We start from the raw sequence: 24,453 nt of genomic DNA, 5'->3' as shown, positions 1-24,453 counted from the left end.
ATAAGTAAAATTTTAAAAATAAAAAAAAGAAGGAGTCCTTATATTGAAAACTGGCAGACCATACCAAGAACAAACTATACACCCAGGCCTCTTCACCTGTTCAAGCAGCCCACCCAATGGAGGCCTTGCATGTCACTACCTCATCTGACCCTGATTTGTGGACAACAGGAGGTACTATCACATCTCATTTCAACCTAGCCAGGGTAAGTACTCTACCACCATTTCATAGCTGGGATGTCAGCTGCAAGAGGTAAAACAAAACCCTTTCCTCCTTCGCGGTAGACCCAGGCCTGCAGTCTCTTCCATCCACACACAGGACCCCAGCTCACTGACAGCCTTTACACCAAGGGCAGTCAACCTTTTTACACCTACCGCCCACTGCTGTATCTCTGTTAGTAATAAAATTCTCTAACCGCCCACCGGTTCCTACTTTATAATGGTGATTTATAAAGTAGGGAAGTAACTTTATAAAATATAAAGCAGAGTTACAGCAAGTTAAAGCATATAATAATAATTACTTACCAAGTACTTTATGTTGAATTTTTGCTAAGTTTGGCAGAATAAATCTTTATAAAACAACTTACTATAGTTAAATCTATCTTTTTATTTATACTTTGGTTGCTCCACTACCGCCCACCATGAAAGCTGGAGCGCCCCCTAGCGGGCAGAGGGACCAGGTTGACTACCCCTGGTTTACATGGTGCTGCTTTGTCCTTTCCACCTTCCAGTTACCATGTGGCATTGACCTCGTCCTTCCCTTTCTGCCAGCCCCTGGCTATGATCCTAGTCTCCATCTAATTTATATCTTGCCCAAAGGAAAAAACAGAAATATAAGAGAAACCCATAGATGAAAAAGGTATTACGACACATATCAACCAATCTATCATGGAGACCTTTATTTGTATCCCAATTCAAACAACACTATAAAAAACACACTGTGTTATAAGACAACTAGAAATTTGAATATTAACTAGATATTTGGTGGTGTAATGCCGGCAGTCGAGGCCAGGCAGGTTCACATTGGATTTGAGCAGACAGTAATCAACTGCGGAGCTGGAAAGTGTCGGGCCATACTCGTTTACTGGAGGCTCAGAAAGACAGCTGAGCAAATAAACAACAAAAGGGAAAGAGCTAATAAACAAAGGAAAATCTGCTATTTGCAGTAAGGGCAAGGGAGCAGGGAAAACCACACCTCACGGTGGCAAGAGAGCGATCTGGGAGAGTCGTCACCCAGAGGAAGCACCCACGGACTTATATAGGCCATGCACACATGCCTCTGCCATGCCCTCACGCACTAATCAAGCAAAGTGCTTGCAGCTGGTAAACTGGTGAGCAAGCTTAACACAGCTGCCCCACAGGTGGTCCAGGCAATCCCGGGCTACAACGAGATAGGTTCTGCAGGTTTGCTCTTAAGTTGAATTTGTATTTAAGTTGGAAACGGTACATTTACCTATTAAATGCAACATAGATATTTGTCTTAACATAGTATTTATTTTTACCTTTCTGTGCATATAAATACTTAAACATTTCCTATTTTGTTTGTAACCCGGGGACAGTATTAAGGAATTTATTGTTCATTTTTTCTAGGTATGATAATTGTATTGAGTTTTAATCCTTATTTTTCAGAGCTACAAACTGAAATATTTATGAAATATTTTTAAGCAAGAGACAGCAAAACAAGGACAGACAGGAAGAGAAAGAGATGAGAAGCATCACCTCACAGTTGTGGCACTTTTAGTTGTTCAACAATTGCTTCTCATATGTGCAGTGACCGGGGGCTCTAGACAAGCCAATGACTCCTTGCTCAAGCCAGCAACCTTGCACTTCAAGCCAGCGACCTCTGGGCTCAAGTCAGCGACCTCTGGTTCAAGCCAGGGACCTCTGGGCTCAAGCCAGCAGCCAGGGGTCATGTCTATGATCTTGTGCTCAAGCCGGCAACCTCAGGGTTTCAAACCTGGCTCCTCAGCAAACCAGGCTGACACTCTATCCACTGTGCCACTTCCCATTCAGGCATATTTATGAATTTTAAAAATATCTGCAATAAACTTCAAAATAATCTGGAAGGGAATAATGGGGACTATAAATGAATCAAGATTAACTATGAGATGAAGCCTGGTAATGGGACATTGGGTAATTATACCACTTGACTATTATTTGCACATTTGAAAATTTCCAAAATAAAAGTTTTTATAAAAAGGAAGAGGAAAAAACAACAAAATACTACTCTACAATCTCCAGAATCACTAAAAGTAAAGGCTGATAATACCAAGAGTTGATGAGGATACAAAACAACAGGAAGGTTACACTGCCGGTGGGAGTATAAACCGGTACAAATACTTGAAGAACAACATGGTATTATCTCTTAAAGTGGAACACACGAATATCCTACAATTCTGCAATTCAGCTCCTAGGAATATATATACATACCCACTAGGCATGGGTACAGCAAGGGGCACAGCCAGTAATAGTCACAGAAACATTGTTCTTAATTGACAAACACTGAGAAAACTCCACTGTCTTTCAACAGTGGAATAGACAAGTGAATTGTGGTGACTCATACAACAAAATATCACAGAGCAATGAAAAAAATTACTACTACATGCAACAATATGGGTGAATCTCACAAACTTGATTTTGTGGGAAAGAAGCCAAACATGGCAGAATATATACTACAAAATTGCATTTATTTGAGGTTCAAATACAGGCACAACAACATGGTAATGTTAGAATCAAGACAGTAATTAATTTGCCAAAGGAAGTAATGATGGAGATTGAGAGTGGGCATGAAGAGGACTTTAGGGTATTGCCAACATTCTTTTTCTTGACTGGGTATGGTTTCATGGGTTTTCAATTTATGATAGCCCATCAAGCTATATATTTATGATTCATGCACTTTTCTGTATGCATGCACAAAATTACCAAGCCATCTCAAAAAGTATATTTATATAAATAATACTTAGTGGGACCTGGGAAAGGAAGAACACTGATGGTTTAAGTTTAGGAAACACTGCTCTAAGCCTTAGCTGAAGTCTACAGTAGTGGTTGCTATCTTTCCAAATCACCTGACAGGCCTCTACAGTTCCTCACTCCCTGGCCAGGCTCAGACCACTTACTTGCAAATCTTAGGGACTGGGACCCTGCCATCATTAAAGCTCCCCAGATGATCCCCATGTACAGCCACAGCTGAGAACCACTCATGTAAGACAATGAACTGTTCTGCTCACAATGTGGAGACATAAACTATTCCTAACGGCAGCAGCCTTGCTATGTTCGGGTAACCTCACCATCAAGCCACCTCTGTTCTGATCAGGAAATACCCCATTGACAAAGACAGACACTGCCAATGGTATCAATCACATCCCACTTTTAATTGTGGTCAGCATCTTATCACTGGGTCAGCTGACTTCTTCCCTCAGAAACCCAATTTGGACAAAGACTCTCAGATACTAAAGTTTTACTCTACCTTCACTCAAGCTGATAGCCAACAATGGAAGTTTTGGAATAACCCCAAAACAGAGGCTGCAGTTCATTTTTGCTTTATCAGATTCTTAGTTCCTGAACATCAAGAAAAAAATTTCTAAACAAGATGTTTGTATCAGAAGATTGTGACAAACATGGAAAATTCTATACTTTTAAAATAAACTTTGATTTTTAAATCAAAATTTTTATATCCCACAGAGATAAATTCCTTCATGGAATGCTTTCCTATATTTACTGTTAGACGACTATGATAGGAAAGTCCTTGAGTGGGGGACAAAAGGCATTCTCGTCTCTCATTAGTCCCATATTTACTTAGAAGTTGCTCTGTGCTGACAAGCAGGCAAGAACACGGTTGACGGACAATGAAACAGGCTGTAGCCAGGGAAGGGGCTGAGCTGGCGCTATCTCTGGCAACGACAACACAAATGACACAGGTTTCATCTGCTGGCTCAGGTTTCTAAGTCCCTGACAGGGACCTTCATCACATCAAGGAAATGGCACAGACTCCTTGCTTTTCATTTCTGGTCAGCTTACCGCTTTCTTCCACCCCCTCGGCCAACCTCACAAAAATTCAAAGGCAGAGAAAGATGGGCAAGTTCCTTTTTGAAGACTGTCAATGAGCTGCCTTTTTATTCTGTGGCAGGATCAAGAAACTTCTCTTCACCTGGCTGCCATCAAAAGAACTGCAATGCCCCCCACCCGTAAAAGGGCAAATCACAAAACTGATGGCTAAGACGTTTTTCCAAATGTTAAAGCATTTTAAGTTACCTTTAAGCAATCTAAACACATGCAAGCAAGAAAAAGTCAGTTTTGTTAGATTTTATCAATGTCAGGAAAATATTTTTTAAATAAGTAAAAATGCAATTACAAGTACACATATTTGAACCAGCTGTAACATTTTACTGATTATCTCATTAATTAATGAGTTAAATTAAACCTATGGCACATGTCTATTACCTTTCTTTAAAAGTTCTCAAAAGATTTGAAACCCTGAGGAGGATCCTGTGAGCCGTTTCCACTGTTCTTTCCAGTAATGATGGTCCAAGGACAGCACTTCATGTAATAACATGGGCTGAACAGTACAAATACGATGTTGCTAACAAAGCAAGACACAAAACCTAGAGAACTTTCCAATGAGAGAGTTTAAAAGGGAAAAATTCAGCCACACTGCCTAGGGTATAAAGCAGGGGTCCCCAAACTGCGGCCCCTTGAGGCCATTTATCCAGCCCCCACCGCACTTGCAGAAGAGGCACCTCTTTCATTGGTGGTCAGTGAGAGGAGCATAGTTCCCATTGAAATACTGGTCAGTTTGTTGATTTAAATTTACTTGTTCTTTATTTTAAATATTGTATTTGTTCCCGTTTTGTTTTTTTACTTTACAATATGTGCAGTGTGCATAAGGATTTGTTCATAGTTTTTTTTATAGTCTGGTCCTCCAACGGTCTGAGGGACAGTGAACTGGCCCCCTGTGTAAAAAGTTTGGGGACCCCTGGTATAAAGGGTGTGATGACCACAGAAGCCACTGTCACACAACTCTCACTCTGCAGGAACACGGGGGAGCTATGAAGGCTGTGACCACAGAGGACACAAGTGACATCTGCGGTGCGGGCTGTGGGTCTGTACCATGAGCTGCTTGGTGACTGCATACACCTGTACTTCATCACTGTTAAATGATAGGCATGTTTTACATAGTTTTCTAGATGTTATATTTCAGTTTAATACAGTCACCAAAAAATCCAATGTTTATGGTAAAAAATCATTTCAAGTAAGAAACATTTTACAGTTTAAAAAAGTCTATAATCCAAGTAACACAACAACACAGTTCAGTGTCCCTGGTCCCCGGTGCTCAGCGGGACCCGGTAGGGAACATCTAGAACACGTCTCAGGCCCACAGGGCTGGGGCAAGCAGGGGTTAAGCCCACCCTGAGGAGAGCGCCGCCTGGCGTCGACCAGCCGCTGCACCGTGGAAATGAACACTCCTTTCCGGCAGAAGGATCTTGTATGACATCTCCCAATTTCTAAATATTGGCAACCACATAATTCAAGTTTTATTTTTAAAAGCACTGTATAAATCAAACAAAATGTCTATTGTCAGACAGAGACTGAAGGCTACCTCACTTAGCTAAAGGCTTCTGTTTTCTCTCTGCTTTCAAGTGCATCCCTCCCTTCTCTAATTCAGAAAAACTTCACTGAATACCTGCGATGTGCCAGCAACTGGGTCAATGAAAGTGAGCACTGGCCACCACATCTGCAGCAGACAGTTAATGAGGGTCCACCCGGCTCCTTCCCATGCCTTCCCATCTCCCAAAGGGAAAAAACCTGGCAGAGGAGGGTGACATCCTCTCTCCTCTGGCTTTCAGCCCCACATCTAACCCTTCAGGAGACCCTGTCCGTTCTGTCATCCAGCTGTATCCAGAACCCAGCCACGTACCGCCTCTGCCACCACTGTGGTTGCAGCCATCACCGCTCTTGCTCAGACTCCTCCTGATCTTCCTGCTTGTACCCTGGCCCTCCTTACTGCCCACTCTCCATACCCCAGCCAGTCTTAGAAAACCACAACTACCCTCCAATTACCATACTTCTCCTTCCACTCAGTGAAAGAGCCAGAGCCCTAACCAGGCCCTAGGGCTCCACAGGCTCTCACCCCGTAACTAGACTCGGCTGCCCTGAGGCAAGGATCCTGGGCTAGACAAATCTGTTCTTTCCTAAACTTGCATAATTTCCTTGAAGCTTTTTAGTCAACTTCCTTCTTCAGATTATTTACGTTTGACACCAAAAAGACTGGGAAACGGTGCCAGTACTGACAAGTGTTGATAACCCATGATTCAGCAACTGTATTCCAGAGGTAGACTCCCACCTGTGCAGGGACACAGGAAATAGTGCATAATAGCTTGAAAGGAATAAGCTATTTTACAAGTAGATGTGAGGGAAGCTGAGATGTTTCCAGAGCCTGCTCCACAAGTCCTGGCTGGCAGGAGGGTAACACTTAGAAGAGGCCATTCTCCTCACAGAAATCTTCAAAGCCTTGCTCTAGAATAAGACAACTAGGTTAACACAGGAGCTCTGCTACTCACTAGCTGGGTACTGTGGGTGAGTTACTGAACTCTCCGAGTCTGTTTTATAAGATGCTAAATGAGCCTGAGAGCTTGCTCCTGGTGGAGAAAGGATATCATCAATGCAGGGGCGTACACATAATGAACCCTCAATGTGGCAGGTGCAAGCCCTGCGAGGTTGGCGCCACCGGCCTCAAAGCTCTGCCAGTGACCAGTCTCCTCCCTCTCTGCCAGGCCTCAACACCCAGAACCAGCGGCACAGGCAGCATGACACATAATGCTTTTGGCTTAAGTCCAAAACCTTTTCAGTGGCCATTTCTAAAAGCATAAATGGCTGCCAGAAAAATCTGGCTTGTTTTTAAAAAAATCATTTCATAGCCATAGCTATTTCGTCAGGTTAAGAACCCCAGCTCCACAGCTGGGGCCTGTGTTTGTTGACTGTTAAAGCACCTCAGTTAGAAAAGCTGCCTGGACAGTGGTGGTGCAATGGATAGTGTCGACCTGGGACACTGAGGTCCCAGGTTCAAAAACCCGAGGTCACTGGCTTGAGCGTAGGGTCACTGGCCTGAATGTGGGACCATCTACATGATTCCATGGTCGCCGGCTTGAGCAAGGGGTCATTGGCTAGGCCTGAGTCCCCAACTTACCCCCTCCCCCCAGTCGAGGCATGTATGAGAAAGCAATCAATGAACAACTAAAGTGCCACAACTACAAGTTGATACTTCTCATCTCTCTCCCTTCCTCCCAACCTAGCACCAAAAAAAAAAAGAAAAAAAAGGCTGTGTTAAGCCGAGTTCTTGTTTTGTTTGAATAGGTAACACTAATGTTGCCAAAAGAAAAAGGGCAGTGTAATAAATACAAATCATCAAGCCATCCTCACAACCAGGAGGCTTCGGTGCACAGGCAAGTGAGAACTCCTCCTCCTGCAAACATGATACTCACCGATGGCCCTGCGGAAGTTCTCCATCAGCACTTCTGTCTTCTTGATCTCCGTGGAGTAAACTTCACTCCCCACCATGGGGCAGAAAGGCACCTTACTACCCAGCTCCTGAGCAATAGCCAGAGCTAGAGCTGTCTACAGAAAACGAGAAAACATACTAGTTTCACATTCCTGAAAAACAATCACTCAGAGATATACACTATAAAAAAAAAATTAACCAGGAACAACTGAAAATCTAGTCTTTAGTTTAACATATTTCACACAATAGTTTGATGACTCATTCATTTATCATCTAAATGCCATTTTTTAACCATCCCTGTAATTACAAGTAATCATTCACTGAGACTCAGAGCAGGCCCAACTGGAAGTGTTTCACATGACCCTCCCAGCTGCCCTGCGAATTAGATACTACTACTTTCACCACTTCACAAATGAGGAAACTGACACACAGAGAGTAAACAGCACATCCTAGGTACCACAATCTAGAAAATGGCCAAGTGGGGATTTAATTCTGGCAGCATTACAGAGATCACATTTCCATCATACCTAGTATATATAGTCTACTAAAACTGTTCCTTCAATATCAAAACAGGGTCCTAACCGAATCACTCAGAAGACCATAACTGGGTCTTTGAGATCACTACTTTGTTTATACAAGCACAGGAGTTTTATATTAAGTGGCCCACACATAATGAATACATGAGGTAGGACTCTGAAGCTATGAACTGGTCTTACATTACACTTTAATGTGCCCTAGTAAAACTACAAGTTGATTTTTGGTAAGTGTGAGGCAGCTGTATTCGGCTTGCTCGCAGGGTTACCAGCTGCAAGCACTTTGCCTGATTGGTACGTGAGTACGTGACAGTGCCACGTGTTATATAAGGCTATGGGTGCTTGTAGTCGAGAGAGATTGGGGATTACAGATGCTCGGATTGCCTGCCCACCACTGTGAGGGGCCATTCTTGCTGTTTGTTTGCCTGAGAGGTGGTTTCCCCTGCCTGTGTGCTTGTCCGCCATTGAGACTTTATTAAACGGAATGGCCCAACCCTTTCCGGCTCCACAGTATTTCTGTCTGCCCTAATCCAATGTGAACCTGCCTGGCCTCGGCCACCAGCATTATATCTGGCTTAGTGAGCAGGGCTCGGAGCAGATGGGTACGGAGCCGCAGCCACCCTTGAGGGGTGGGTGGTCGTTGTTATGGCTCCAATGGCTGTCCTTTTGGGGACCGTGGGTTGGCTGTTTTTCACAGCCTTACCAGAGGAAACCGAGAGCTCTGTGCGAGAGGCAGCCTGAGATCGCAAGGTCCAGGGTGAGTTGCGGACCCAGCGGCAGCAATGGCTTGAATGAACTGGAGCTAGCATGGGAGAAGGAGGCCGGTTTCGGGAGTTGCAGTTTACCCTGGAGGGTGAACGTTGGCAGTGGCAGCTGTTGGTGGAACAACTGCAAGTTCAGCTTCAGGCCAAGAGCCAGCAGCTGCAGGAGCCAAAGATAGAGACTGGGGATTGCAGGTGCATGGATTGCCTGCCCGCCACTGTGAGGGGCCATTCTTGCTGTTTGTTTGCCTGAGGTAGTTTCCCTGCCTGTGTGCTTGTCTGCTGTTGTGAGACTTTATTAAATGGAATGGCCCAGCTCTTTCCGGCTCCACAGTTTTGCTACCATCTGCCTGAATCCAATGTGAACAGTTGTGAGATGCTAAACAGAAGTAGACTTCACAGATGTATGATCAAGCATCAAGTATGAAAAGGAAGTTCTGTAAAGCTGGCACAGGACTGAGCAATGCATGACCTTTCATGACATTTTCATCTTGCCTCCACAGGAGTCTGAGCAGCCAGTTCCTCAGGTATACGGGCTCAGGAGGAAAACCAGCTACAGAGGACCAGCAAAGGGGCTCTGACACAGTGTTTTAAAACCGGCACAGGAAAGGTTCTGCATAGATTTTCTTCTCAACGCCCCTTTGGTCACAGTTTTCGAGACAGTAGAACCCTCTAGAACAGTGGTATCCAACCACCGGCCCAATGCAGGCCATGAAGGACTTAAGCACCTGCATAGTCTTCACACAACGTCAGGGTGAGTGACTTTTTCACGGATCGGCACAGAATTTCTGGCAGGCCAGTGGTTGAAAACTACTGCTCTAGAGAATTGGCATATAGCATCACCCAAAAAGCACTGGCCTGAGGGGAAGAAACTGGGTTTTAATTTTGGTTTTGTCCCTAATTTTCAGTGTAACCCTGGGCAGTGTAAATCTCTGCTGCCCAATTCCCTCATCTGCCAAATGGAAGCCCTAGGTTTAGATCACAGGTAGCAAATTAGTTGCCCACATTCTGGTTCTATTTTGACTGGAAGTCTCATGTATGTTTTAAAATTCAACTTGGCCTGACCAGGCGGTGGCGCAGTGGATAGAGCCTCGGACTGGGATGCAGAAGGACCCAGGTTCGAAACCCCAGTTTGCCAGCTGGAGCGTGGGCTCATCTGGCTTGAGCAAAAAGTTCACTAGCTTGGACCCAAGGTCGCTGGCTCAAGCGGGGGGTTACTCAGTCTGCTGAAGGTCCGCAGCAATCAATGAACAACTACTGTGTCGCAATGAAAAACTGATGATTGATGCTTCTCATCTCTTCTCTGTTCCTGTCTGTCCCTGTCTATCCCTCTATCTGACTCTCTCTCTGTCCCTGTAAAAAAATTAAAAATTAAAAAAAAAAACAAAAAAAAAAAACACTTGTGGCTCACTTTTGAATGATGGCAACTTCCAGATAAAAATCCAGCTATTTACAGGCCTACCTCAGAGGTAATGCGGGTTCTGTTCCAGACCACAGCAATAAAGTGAGTTGTAGTCCTTCTGCTGGTGGAGGGTCTTGCTATCCATTTGTAAAAACACATTTGTGAAGAGCAATAGAATGAGGTACACCTGTACGCAGCTTCTGAGATACTAGGCTGGCAGCAGTGGCCGTCACCCACATGGCAGCACCCAGTGTGAACCCCGGGTGACTGCCTTCTTCAGTGAGGTGCCACTCTGGCCCGCACAGCTGCACTGCTCCCTGGGGCTGACCTGCCCCCGCACTTCACTCATCCCACTGTGTGTCTGAGGAGGCAGCCGAGTTGGTGATCTTGAAGCTAATACCAATAAAACTTATTTTCTAGTATTCTAAGAGCGAAGGGAAATTTCTGGAGCGTGATGGGGTACACTGAAAGGAGTGGAACTCTTAACACCTGTCCTCCCAACAGACCCATAGGCTGGCCACGCCCACCACCTTCTGAGCCAACCCTCTTTCTCATCTGGGTATCTCTACATGCCCCAACTCCCTACCCTCAGCTGCAAACTTCATAGGTAGTGACTGTATCTGATTCTATGGCATCTCCCCATCTCTACATAATACAGAAGAGATGGCCAATATACTTCTATTAAAATATAAGCCTGACCAGGTGGTGGCGCAGTGGAAAGAGCATCGGACTGGGACCCAGGGGACCCAAGTTCGAGACCCCAAGGTCACTGACTTAAGCGCGGGCTCATCTGCTTTGAGCAAGGCTCACCAGCTTAAGCAAGGGGTCACTCGGTCTGCTGTGGCCCCCTGGTCGGGGCACATATGAAAAACCAATGAACAACTAAGGTGCTGCAACAAAGAATTGATGCTTCTCATCTCTCTCCCTTCCTGTCTGTCCCTCTGTCTCTCTCTGTCACACAACAAAAGACACTTGGTTAAGAAAGGCTTCAGGCGTACCTAGTTAATGCCACTTGAAGGCTCCCAGGAGGCAGGCATATAATATGATTACTATGCCTACACCTACTATATATAGTGCTAGTCACTTGCACAACAGATCTCCCTGACTCCTCCCAACTAGCCTATGAACTTGATAATCCAGTTGGCATTTTACAGATTTAGAAACAAACTCAGAAGTTACCAACTCATCAAGGTCAAACAGCAAGCAGCACAGACAGGATACAAACCCCAATCTCAGATTATTTTTGTGCCCACGCTCATGCAGTGGCACACAGAGAGATGGTGCCAAAAGAAGAATAGCCCTGGCCGGTTGGCTCAGCGGTAGAGCGTCGGCCTAGCGTGCGGAGGACCCGGGTTCGATTCCCGGCCAGGGCACACAAGAGAGGCGCCCATTTGCTTCTCCACCCCTCCGCCGCACTTTCCTCTCTGTCTCTCTCTTCCCCTCCCGCAGCCAAGGCTCCATTGGAGCAAAGATGGCCCGGGCGCTGGGGATGGCTCTGTGGCCTCTGCCCCAGGTGCTGGAGTGGCTCTGGTCGCAATATGGCGACGCCCAGGATGGGCAGAGCATCGCCCCCTGATGGGCAGAGCGTCGCCCCATGGTGGGCGTGCCGGGTGGATCCCGGTCGGGCGCATGCGGGAGTCTGTCTGACTGTCTCTCCCCGTTTCCAGCTTCAGAAAAGTGAAAAAAAAAAAAAGAAGAAGAATAAAGATGTCCACTTTATTTTCAATGTCCTCTGAACGTCTTCTTCAAAGCACACAGTCCTGTTGCTAATGGTTTGAGGACCTCAAAAGTGGAATGTCTACATGAACCATGTATTTGCATCTCTAAATAAGCACTGTGGGCAGCTGCGTTAGGCTTGCTTGCTGGTTTACCAGCTGTAAGCACTTTGCCTGATTGGTGCGTGAGTTTGTGGCTGTGCCACGTGTGTGTGGCCTATGTAAGGTTACTGGTGCTTGCACTCGAAAGAGATGGGGATTGCAGGTTACCTGCTCACCACTGTGAGGGGCCATTCTTGCTTTCTTTGCCTAAGAAGCGGTTTTCCCCTGCCTGTGTGCTTGTCCACCGTTGTGAGACTATTAAACAGAATGGCCCAACACTTCTGGCTCCGCAGTTTCTCTACTGTCTGCCTGAATCCAATGTGGACCTGCCTGGCCTTGTTCACTGGCATTATAACACTCCTGCCTGTCACTCAGGTAAGCTGCCTGCACTGTCGGGCCCATCAGCACACTATAAAGCAGGGCAATTACCACATGCTTTCATACTAATAAAAAGGAATTGAACAAATTTATAAGTGCTGAGGACTCATATTTTCTGGGATGAAAGTAGTATAATATTACTAAACTAGAGCCGTTGGAAATCCTGTTACAAAACACCTACAAATAAATTAATAATAGTAAACCCATTGCCTTGAAAGTCTGAAGTGTGGTTGACAGATACAGAAAGCAAGGTGTAGCATTAAGGCAGAAATCCTTCAATTAAAAAAAGGACACTTGAAGGACCACATAGAAAAGATGGGCCATTAAAAAAAAAATCTCGAGCCTGACCAGGCAGTGGCGCAGTGGATAGAGCATCGGACTGGGATGCCAAGGACCCAGGTTCAAGACCCCGAGGTTGCCAGCTTGAGCACAGGCTCATCTGGTCTGAGCAAAAGCTCACCAGCTTGGACCCAAGGTCGCTGGCTTGAGCAAGGGGTTACTCAGTCTGCTGAAGGCCCATAGTCAAGGCACATATGAGAAAGCAATCAATGAACAACTAAGGTGTCACAACGAAAAACTGATGATTGATGCCTCTCATCTCTCCGTTCCTGTCTGTCCCTATCTATCCCTCTCTGACTCTCTCTCTGTCTCTGTAAAAAACAACAACAAAAAAAAACCTCGAGGTATAGATATAAACTTGTCAGTTTGCCTTGGCTCTGAGTGAGGAAAGAGTCTCCCTAGCATGCACTCAGATTTAGGACTGGTCTTTACACTACCTGATGGCCAAACAACCCAAGCCTCAAACTTCACATCAAGTGCCCTGGACTGGTAGCACAGCACAGCTTTCACAAGTCATCTTAGAAAACAGTCCTAACTTTAGGAGATTAGAAAAAAATCACAGATTTGGTCAAACACGATTTCAAAAGCAAGGCCCTGGCCGGTTGGCTCAGCAGTAGAGCATTGGCCTGGCATGTGGAAGTCCTGGGTTCAATTCCCAGCCAGGGCACACAGGAGAAGCGCCCATCTGCTTCTCCACCCCTCCCCCTCTCCTTTCTCTCTGTCTCTCTCTTCCCCTCCAGCAGCCAAGGCTCCACTGGAGAAAAGTTGGCCTGGGCGCTGAGGACAGCTCCATGGCCTCCGCCTCAGGCACTACAAAGGCTCCAATGCAGTGAAGCAACACCCCAAGGGCCCAAGCATCGCCCCCTGGTGGGCATGCCGGTTGGATCCCGGTCAGCGCATGCAGGAGCCTGTCTGCCTCCCACCTGGCTTCTCACTTCAGAAAAACACACAAAAAAATAAAAATAAATAAATTGTTTCATAAACAAAGAACAAGAGGCTATCAAAAATAGCCAGACTTTGTAGGAAAGAAAAAAAATACAGCTTTGGGGAGGGAGTGCTTCATCTCTACAAAAAATACACAAAAAAGCAAGCTAAATATGTAAAAAAAAAAAAAAGGACATTTTGAAAATCACTATTTTCTATTATCAATATGACAAGAAATAACAAGTGTCAAAGAGGATGTGTAGAAAAAGAGAACCTTCATTCACTGCTGGTGGGAATGAAAATTGGTGCTGCCACTATGGACAACAGTAGTGAGGTTCCTTAAAAAATTAACACTACAGCCTCACCTGTGGTGGTGCAGTGGATAAAGCATCAACCTGGAAATGCTGAGGTCACTGGTTTGAAACCCTGGTCAAGGCACATATGGGAGTTGATGCTTCCAGTTCCTCCCCCCTTCTCTCTCTCTGTCTCTCTCTCTTCTCTCTCTGTCTCTCTCCCTCTCTCTCTCCTCTCTAAAATGAATAAATTAAAAAAAAATTAACACTACAGTCTGACCAGGCAGTGGTGCAGTAGACAGAGCGTCGGATTGGGATGTGGAGGACCCAGGTTCGAAACCAAGATCGCTGGCTTGAGTGCAGGCTCATCTGGTTGGAGCAAGATTCACCAGCTTGAGCCCAAGGTCGCTGGCTTGAGCAAGGGGTCACTTGGTCTGCTGTGCCCCACCCCCCATCGGGGCACATATGAGAAAGCAATCAATAAACAACTAAGGTGCATCAATGAAGAATTGATGCTTCTCATCTCTCTTTTTCCTGTCTGTTTGTCCCTACCTATCCCTCTCTCTGTCTCTCTCTGACTCTGTCAAAAAAAAAAAAATCAGACTAGTACAGCTACCATATGACCCAGCAATCCCTGGGTATCTACTAAAAAAATTTAAAAACGCTTATTCCTAAAGATATATATGTTCACTGCAGCACTATGCACAACAGCCAAGACATGAAAATAAGTCACTAAAGACATGGTACATAATATACAGTAAAATACGCCCCAGCTAGAAAAAAAAGTGAAATACTGCCATTTGTAACAACATGGAAGGATTTTGAGAGTATTATGCGTAAGTGAAATAAGTCAGATGGAAAAAATCAAGAACCACATGATTTCACTCCTATGTGGGATATAAAACAAAAAGGAACAAACAAAAAACCAAACTGATACAAACAACAGAATGGTGGATAGCAGAGAGGAATGGGGGCTGGAGAGGATGATGAGGGTTAAGGGGGTCAAATACATGGGGATAGAAGGAGACTAGATTTCAGGTGATGGCCAAACAGTAGAGTATACAGAAGTCCTATTACAAAACCAACCTGAAACATATGTAATATTATTATTAACCAGTGTTGCCCAATAAATTTAATCATAAAAAATCATTCTGCAACCTCCAATGTGATAGCCAATAAGGAATGAGTATCAATGAATATCCTTTCCCCTGTGGTGAAAGGTGCAACATCTCAATATGTCACTTCAGATTCCTCATTGATAACAAAGGGAGCTAGCACTTTACAGCAGAATTTTTTTTTCTTTTCTTTTCTGAAGCTGGAAACGGGGAGAGACAGTCAGACAGACTCCCGCATGCGCCCGACCGGGATCCACCCGGCATGCCCACCAGGGGCGACGCTCTGCCCACCAGGGGGCGATGCTCTGCCCCTCCGGGGCGTCGCTCTGCCGCGACCAGAGCCACTCCAGCGCCTGGGGCAGAGGCCAAGGAGCCATCCCCAGCGCCCGGGCCATCCTTGCTCCAATGGAGCCTCGGCTGCGGGAGGGGAAGAGAGAGACAGAGAGGAAGGAGGGGGGGGGGTGGAGAAGCAAATGGGCACTTCTCCTATGTGCCCTGGCCGGGAATCGAACCCGGTCCCCCGCACGCCAGGTCGACGCTCTACCGCTGAGCCAACCGGCCAGGGCCTACAGCAGAACTTGACACGAGCCTTCTGTGGTGAAGAAATGGAAGGATACAATATCACCCATGCAGTGTTGGTTCACGTTTAATATTTAATACAATCACTGTTAACAGTTGTAGGACAGCCGTAGGTATAGAGAGGGTCATCATACTAAACTTTCAACTCTTTTGTAGGTTTCAAATTTTTCAAAATAAAAAAGGAAAAATAGTCAATGGATTGGATTAAATAGCAGCTCAGTCATAGCTTACAAGACAATCAGACTGGAACCAAGGTCTAACGAAAACACCAATAATGCAGCAAAATAAAAAAGAAAATATGAAAAAGCAGTTGAAGGACAAGACAAAATGAGCAGCCAGGGCTTGCCAATCTTGGCCCTTCGGCCAGTGTGGACTGGGTTCCTCGCTGTAGGGACGTCCTGTGCACACTACAGGACGGTGAGCAGTCCCATGGCCTCCACCCAGAGGGGCCTGCAGTGCTCCCCACCCCACCCAGCTGTTGCCACCAAAACTGTCTGTAGACATTGTCAACTGTCCTTTGGGTGGGGGTGGGGGGCTACAAAACTGCCCCAGGGTTGAGAACCTTTGCAGTAAAACTTAGCATCTATATGAATTTCCCAGAGGAATTTAAGAGAACAAGGAAAGGCAGTATCTGAAGAGGTAAAGGCTGACAATTTCCCAGAACTCATTAGAGATTTAATACTCAGATTCAGAAAGCACAACTATTATTAAGCCTAATGAATAATAAATTCACTCTTTTACAAACAACAGTGAAACACCAAAACCAAAAATATCTCAAAAACATCAAAAGAAAAGCCAAAATCCTCAAAATTAGGCTTTTCAAAAGGAAAAATAGAAGCCAACAGGCAGCAGTTTTCTTTGACAGAACTGACAGACAGTAGCTGCCACCTGACCTAGATATCCAACGTAACTACCTTCCAAATCAAGGGCAACATACACAGTGTGTCCGTAAAGTCATGGTGCACTTTGGACCGATCACAGGAAAGCAACAAAAGACGATAGAAATGTGAAATCTGCACCAAATAAAAGGAAAACCCTCCCAGTTTCTGTAGGATGATGTGGCAGCATGTGCGCATGCGCAGATGATGACGTAACACCGTGTATACAGCGGAGCAGCCCACGGCCATGCCAGGCGAGATGTGGACAGTACAGAGGAAAGTTCAGTGTGTTCTGTGGCTCGCTAAATTTGAATCAGTGACCAAAGTGCAACGTGAATATCGTGAATATCGGCGCGTTTATAATGAAGCGCCACCACATAGGAATAACATTACTCGGTGGGATAAGCAGTTGAAGGAAACCGGCAGTTTGGTGGAGAAACCCCGTTCTGGTAGGCCATCAGTCAGTGACGAGTCTATAGAGGCTATACGGGATAGCTACCTAAGGAGCCCTAAAAAATCTGTGCATGAGGCCACATCTAACTGCACTGAACAGGTATGAAGCTGGGAGAGTTTTCCTTTTATTTGGTGCAGATTTCACATTTCTATTGTCTTTTGTTGCTTTCCTGTGACTGGTCAAAAGTGCACCATGACTTTACGGACACACTGTAAATACAAACCTGACTTTGCCACTAATAAACTTCTAGATGTAAGAAGAAATAGTAGTAAGCAAATAAACAGTAAATACACTGGACAAGTTAACATTGCTTTCTGATGTAATGAAAGCTCACATTTACGAGGCACATTAAAGTTCAAAAAAAGTTTTTCACAAACGTCCTTCTTTCTCTAACATAAGAAACCAAGATAAACTATATCATCTATTCAATTTATGAATTCAAATGATAATTAAAGTCATTACCTTACAACTAGCCAGCTTAATAACTGCCTGAAACCTGACCAGGCGGTGGTGCAGTGTACAGAGTATCAAACTGGGACGCTGAGGATCCAGGTTCAAAACCCTGAGGTCACCGGCTTGAGCACGAGCTCACCAGCTTCAGAGTGCAGGATTACTGGCTTGAGCATGGGATCATCAATACAACTCCATGGTTACTGGCTTGAACCGAAAGGTTGCTCACTTGAAGCGCAAGGTTGCTGGCTTGAGCAAGGGGTCAATGGCTCCGTTGGAGCCCCCTGGTCAAGGCACATAGAAAGTAATCAATGAACAACTAAGGTGCCGCAACGATGAATTGATGCTTCTCATCTTTCTCCCTTCCTGTCTGTCTGTCCCTGTCGGTCCCTCCCTCCCTCAAAACAAACCAACAAACACACTGCCTGAAATGAATAGGGCATGTGCTACTACTTCAGAAAGGCTAATGGGCCTCCCTCCAGGCTCACAGAAAGTCAGCACCAGCGCTGGAATTTACCTTTACAAACACAATCCCAAGCTCCTACTCTCCTGTACCAAGTGGCCTTTTTGAAGAACCAGGGCTCTCAATGGGGACTCTGGGGTGTTTCAAGTATCTAGTCAGTCTCCTTGTAGGTCCCAACAGGCAACACTGCCTCCTCTGCCTGAAAGGCTCTTCTCTTCCCCACAAAAACAACTGCCTCCCACTCTGCCGGGCAGATGTGAAGACCCAACCCTTCCACTCCACCAGCCCTCAGCGCTGCCTCCTGCTTGACTCCAGCTGCATTTAACATCAGTCAGTACCACGCAGCTTAGTGTTCAACTAAAACATTTTGTGCTGTAATGGTTTCCTCTTTCTGCCCCGAAAGCCCTTCGAAGATAAAAATCAAGTCTCCAATTCCTCTCTTCTCCCTTCTCCCCATTTTCCACATGGCCAGAACAGTGCTGGGGAAAGTCAGCATTCAGAAAAACACTTGCTGACTGTTTTTTTCCCTGCACAAGTAAGATGTCACTCTGAAGGTTTTATGAAGCCGTAGGCAAACAGAAATGTATTCCCAGAGCAAACAAGACTCGAAAGAGATACAAGACAAATTCCAGAGACAATGAGACCCCTCCAAGGACTTCATTCTCTCTTCTCTGGAGGTCGTCCAGGACACCCTGGATTTTAGAAGCATGGATTTTAGATATCCAATTATATTATTGCACATTAGTTTTAAAAACATACATATAACCAATTTAGCTAAACAAAGACTAGTTAAGACACAAATTTAATTTGGCTTAGACATTAAGATCATTCTCTTGGGTAGATTAAAAACACAAGAGAAAATGAGTACCTTGCCAGTTCCAGGAGGTCCTGCCAACAAGACAGCTCTTCCAGCCATTTTCTTGCTTTTGATTAATTCTACTATCACACCACATGCCTAGAGACCAGAATGGAAATAATTAATCAGTATTAAAATGTTTCACAGGGGGAAAATCCAAACAATTCACACGCTCGTTCAACTAACACTGAGCGCCCACACACTGCAGGCACTGTTCTAGGTGCTGCAGGGCAGGGGGGGGGCAAGGTAGAAAAGCCTAGTGTGCACGGAGCTCCATCCCAGTGGAGACAACCACAGACACTGTACAAGCTCACGCACATGTAGAATAAAAAGGTAATGACAGAGCAGGTGCCTGGGCAGAAGTTACTCTAGCAGGAGTGATCCAGGAAGGCCTCTCTGAAGCCCCAGGCACGGCAAGAATCAGTATTGCATTCAAAGGAAAAAGCAAAGTCAAAATACAGGAATGAGCTTAGCTTGTCCAAGGGACAGAAGGCTACAGTGACCGAAGTACAGGGAACAAGAAGAATGGGAAGATGACATGAAAGAGGTGGGCAGGGGCCGGAACTCAGAACAGAATTTGAGAATCCACATTAAAGTTTGGATGTTTTTCTACATGTACTGGGAAGATACTGAAAAGGTCTTACGCTACGCGTTCTGTTATGATGATTTGTTTTCAAAAGATCTCGATGGCTACTGTGTGGAGAATAGACAGTAGGAATAAAAATGAGAGGAGTGACTTTAGCCTGATAACCAGATATAGATTCTGGGAGCCTATACACTTCCTGAAATTGGACACAAAATTATGTGTATGTCTTCACATGTGCATTTTTTGATTCACAGCTTTCATCAGGTTCCCAATTTAAAATCCATTAACGATTAGGAATCAGTGACATACACTATACCTGGTCATCAGTTAACTACACCAGGATGCTGCAAAACAAATGTTACATGTGAGGTTAAATCTGTGGAACCATAAGGCTCACTGAATGCCTTTTGAATCCTCAAGATCAAATTCCTTGCTCTTCTGTCTGGGCAGTGACAACACTGTACCCTATGACAGGGTCTTGTGAGTACATCTTATCTCCTCTACCATTATTCCCCATGGACTGTGAAGAGTACCTTGGTACCACAATTAAGACAGCCCCTCCAAAACTGTGGGTTCAAGAAATGCATGCAGCCTGACCAGGCAGTGGCGCAGTGGATAGAGCATCGGACTGGGATGTGGAGGACCCAGGTTCGAGACCCTGAGGTTGCCAGCTTGAGTGCAGGCTCATCTGGTTTGAGCAAAAAAGTTTACTAGCTTGGAACCAAGGTCACTGGCTTGAGTAAGGGGTTACTCAGTCTGTTGTAGCCCCACGGTCAAGGCACATATGAGAAAGCAATCAATGAACAACTAAGGTGTAACAACAAAAAACTGATGATTGATGCTTCTCATCTCTCTCCGTTCCTGTCTGTCTGTCCCCATCTATCCCTCTCTCTGACTCTCTCTCTGTCTCAGTAAAAATAAAAAAAACAAAAAAGGAAAGAAATGTATGCAGTTGTGTTATACTCTGTTTCTGGCTCAGTTGGAAAGGCACAGTGCCCTTAATAGAGCCTAGAAACTATTTTCAGATGCTGCATTTCTAAAAAGATAACAGAGCCACTATGGTCTTTCCATAAGAACCCTGTGATATCATAATTCTCAACATGGGAAGTCTTTAGGAAACAAAAGAGGTAGAAGAGACTTTCCAAATCTTGGATATGTATTCGTTTACAAACTAGGACCTCTTCCAATTAATCTTCCTCAGTTTAAGCTCCAGCTTCTCTCCAGTGAGGTATGTTCAGTGGATACTAAAATTTAAAAAATAAAAACTGAGCCTGACCTGTGGTGGCACAGTGGATAAAGCGTCAACCTGGAAACACTGAGGTTGCCGGTTCAAAAGCTGGTTTGCCTGGTCAAGGCACATATGGGAGTTGATGCTTTCTGCTCCTCCCCCTTCTCTCTCTCTCCCCCCCCCGCCAAAATGAATAAATAAATAAGAAAAAAAAAAAAGTAAAAAAAATAAAAACTGAAAAGGCCTTTAAAAGATCACCTAGTCAAACTCTCGAATTTTTTAGATGAGGAAATTAAGCATCAGCAAAACAACTCATGTGACTAGTCATACAAGGATCTGGTAGCTGATGTGGAATGCCTATTCAGTAAATACTGAGACCCTAATAACAAGTCAGGCTCTGGGTATTTAATATTTAGTATTTTTAATAGTATTATCTGGTCTCTATCTCCAGGAAGCTCACAGGGGCACACAGCATCAGAGTTAAGAGCATAGATTCTACGTTCAGTAAACTTGGGGGTTTTGTTTGTTTGTTTTTTGTTTTTTTTTATTTTTTACAGAGACAGAGTCAGAGAGAGGGATAGATAGGGACAGACAGACAGGAACAGAGAGATGAGAAGCATCAATCACCAGTCCTTCACCGCGACACCCTAGTTGTTCACTGATTGCCCTCTCATATGTGCCTCGACCGTAGGCTTCAGCAGACCAAGTGACCCCTCACTCGAGCCAGCAACCTTGGGTCCAAGCCGGCGAGCCCCACTCAAACCCGCTCAAACCCGATGAGCCCACGCTCGAGCTGCGACCTTGCGGTCTCAAACCACATCCCAGTCCGATGCTCTAATCCACTGTGCCACTACCTGGTCAGGCTGTTTGTTTTTTAAAGATGTTATTTATTGGCTTTAGAGAGAGGAGAAAAAGAGATAAAGGTGGGGCAGGAGCGAGAAGCATCAACTCATAGTAGTTGCTTCTCATTTGTGCAGTGACTGGGCAAGCCCAGGGTTTTGAACCAGTAAGCTCAGCATACCAGGTCGATGCTGTATCCACTGTGACACCACAAGTCAGGCAGATCTGGGTTTAAATCCTGGCTCTACCATTGCCAACTGAGTGACCTTGGACCCACCTACTTAACCTCTGTGAACCACAGTTTCCCTATCTGAAGATAGAGTTCATAATAGTGGCACACATGCTAAAGTGTACTATTGTCTGCAACTTACTTTGAAATGCAAAAGTGGATTGGTGGTTTGATAAATGAAGTTACATAATAAAGCAACTGAGTAAAATGTTAACTGTAGAATTTAGGCACAGAGGTATTCACTATACAAATCTTAGAACTTTCTGTATGTCTGGAAAGTATTGTACTAAAGTGGGGGATAGACAATTTTAGGGCGAAGGTGAAAAGATAATGAAGATAAAGCTGCTCAGTATAGTGCTGGGCACCTAGAAAGCACTCAACCAGCCTGACCAGGCAGTGGCGCAGTGGATAGGGCGTCGGACTGGGATGCAGAGGACCCAAGTTCGAGACCCCGAGGTCGCCAGCTTGAGCGCAGGCTCATCTGGTTTGAGCAAAAGCCCACCAGCTTGGACCCAAGGTCGCTGGCTCCAGCAAGGGGTTACTTGGTCTGCTGAAGGCCCGCAGTCAAGGCACATATGAGAAAGCAATCAATGAACAACTAAGGTGTCGCAACAAGAAACTGATGATTGATGCTTCTCATCTCTCTCCGTTTCTGTCTGTCCCTGTCTATCCCTCTCTCTGACTCACTCTCTGTCTCTGTAAAAAATAAATAAATAAATAAAATTAAAAAAAAAAAAAAAAAGAAAGCACTCAACCAATGTTAGCTATTTGCAGTAACAGGTCCTTAGTAAGCAGAAGCTGTATAAAAAGAAATTTTAAAGCCATCATGATATGTCAATATTGCCTTTTTGAAAAAAAGATGCTCAAAATGGAAGCTAGAGGATTTTCTTTGGCCCTTTCTATTAGCACAATTAGGCTAAGAGGAAACATTCGTAACCTCATAATAAGGTTTCTGTAGCTGCTAAACCACAGCAAGGCCAAGAGAGTGAATCTGATCACAGACCACAGCAAACTGGCAGGGGACTGAATACCAGAGAAAGCACTAAACTGGGAGTCAGAATCACATGTGGGTACAAATCCCAGGATTACTATTACTAAACTGAGTGGCAGGTGGACAGGTGAAGAAAGCTCTCCCACCCTCAATTATTTATTTTTAATTAAGTAATTTTGACAGAGACAGAGAAAGAGTGAGGGACAGACAGACAGGAAGGGAGATAGATGAGAAGCATCAATTATTCGTTGCAGCTCCTTAGTTGTTCAGTGATTGCTTTCTCATATGTGCCTTGACTGGGGAGGCTACAGCAGAGCGAGTGACCCCTTGCTCAAGCCAGCGACCATGGGGTCCTGTCCACGATCCCATGCTCAAGCCAGAGATCCCGCGCTCAAGCCAGAGATCCCGCGCTCAAGCCTGAGACCTCGGAGTTTCGAATCTGTGCCACTGCCTGGTCAGGCCCACCCTCAATTTTTTAATCTGCAATAATAATAATACTAATACAAAGAGCTCGAATAGTTTTGTGTTTATAATACAGGAGAAATGACTTAATATCATTGCCACTTAATAAAGGTGGGCTGGATGCTGCGAGTGCGAGTAAAGCAGGTTGCCCCGCCCTGAAACCCCAACTCCTCCTCTTCAGCTCCCAGGCCCCGGGAATCCAAGTGAGCTTTAAAAGATTGATAACTTCCCTACTTTAAAACCCCCATAGCTTCCCACTGCGTTCACAAAAATCCAAACTCCTTATCATGACTCCTAACAAAATATAATAACTATTTTATTTACCCGTTTAAACTTGCATCGTCTATCCCTAACCACACTAAAATGTAAGCTCCACGGGAGCAGGGACCCTATCTCTCGAGTTCCCCGCGGGTTCCTAGCGTCGCAAACAGGGCACGGCACGCCCTGGGAGCTCCCCCAAGGCCCGTGGTCAGCAAGGTGAAGCAAGCAGTCACCCGCTCGTGCGGGGCCGTGGCTACCCTGCCCTCCTGGACCGCCCCCGAGCCGCCTCCGAGCCGCCCCCGCCCCGCCGATCTTCACTGCCCTGAAGAAACCGTGGCGGGCCGCCCGGAGGCACACCGGCTCGAGCCCCAGCTCCGCGGCCCCCGCGGCGCCCAGCCCACCTCTCGCGCGTTCTCCTGGCCCACCAGCCCCGCGGCTGCCTGCTTAGCCAAGCCGCTCTCGTCCAGCCCCAGCCCTTTCACGTGGCTGTGTGAGGCGATGCGCTGCGTCTTCGTGGTGCTCTTCACCTCCTCAATCTTCATGTTGCAGACCTCGGAGCCCACACGCGCGTGGAAAACCAAGAGGCCGGGTTACCACGCGGCCGTTACTAGGGCGGTTTGTCAATGCCTACCATGGTCGGCGCTCAATTGGTGGAGGCGGAAACGCCTCCGCTCTCCATTGGCTCTTATCTGGCTCCGCCCAGCAACTTCCGGCTGTGTTCCCGGTTAGCATCCCCAGCCTCCAGCCGGCACCCTGCATTTGGGCCCCACGCGGGTCTGGTTGGAGTCGCAGAGAGTGCCCATTTGGATCGGGTTTGATGTGCGGGTGGGGCGTGTGCCCTACTATATGTTTCACATTGTAAAGTCGTATCCTTCTATGAAGCTCAGGTTATCACTTCCGTTTTGAAAATGGAGAAACAGGCGTAGAGCTTAAGCCAGGGGTAGTCAACCTTTTTTATATCTACCGCCCACTTTTGTATCTCTGTTAGAAGTAAAATTTTCTAACCGCCCACTGGTTCCACAGTAATGGTGATTTATAAAGTAGGGAAGTAACTTTACTTTATAAAATTTATAAAGCAGAGTCACAGCAAGTTAAAGCATATAATAATTACTTACCAAGTAC

General features: G+C 45.5%; 1 protein-coding gene across 1 annotated transcript in view; it reads right to left on the bottom strand.

Moving 5' to 3' along the window:
- The window catches only part of RUVBL1 (RuvB like AAA ATPase 1), a 48,025-nt gene extending 24,060 nt beyond the window's left edge, over nucleotides 1-23,965 (bottom strand). The window contains exons 1-3 of the mRNA XM_066352214.1: nucleotides 23,733-23,965; nucleotides 18,747-18,833; nucleotides 7,476-7,608 (exon numbers count right to left, since the gene is read on the bottom strand). Of these exons, the coding sequence (XP_066208311.1) occupies nucleotides 7,476-7,608; nucleotides 18,747-18,833; nucleotides 23,733-23,873 (361 nt within the window). The 5' untranslated portion in view covers nucleotides 23,874-23,965. The remainder of the gene's footprint in view (nucleotides 1-7,475; nucleotides 7,609-18,746; nucleotides 18,834-23,732) is intronic.
- Nucleotides 23,966-24,453: the final 488 nt, after the last annotated feature.

The sequence above is a fragment of the Saccopteryx leptura genome, chromosome 11 (assembly GCF_036850995.1).
Source record: "Saccopteryx leptura isolate mSacLep1 chromosome 11, mSacLep1_pri_phased_curated, whole genome shotgun sequence".
Lineage (NCBI taxonomy): Eukaryota > Metazoa > Chordata > Mammalia > Chiroptera > Emballonuridae > Saccopteryx > Saccopteryx leptura.
Note: the sequence above shows the minus strand (reverse complement) of the source record. Positions and strands in the feature narration are given on the sequence as shown.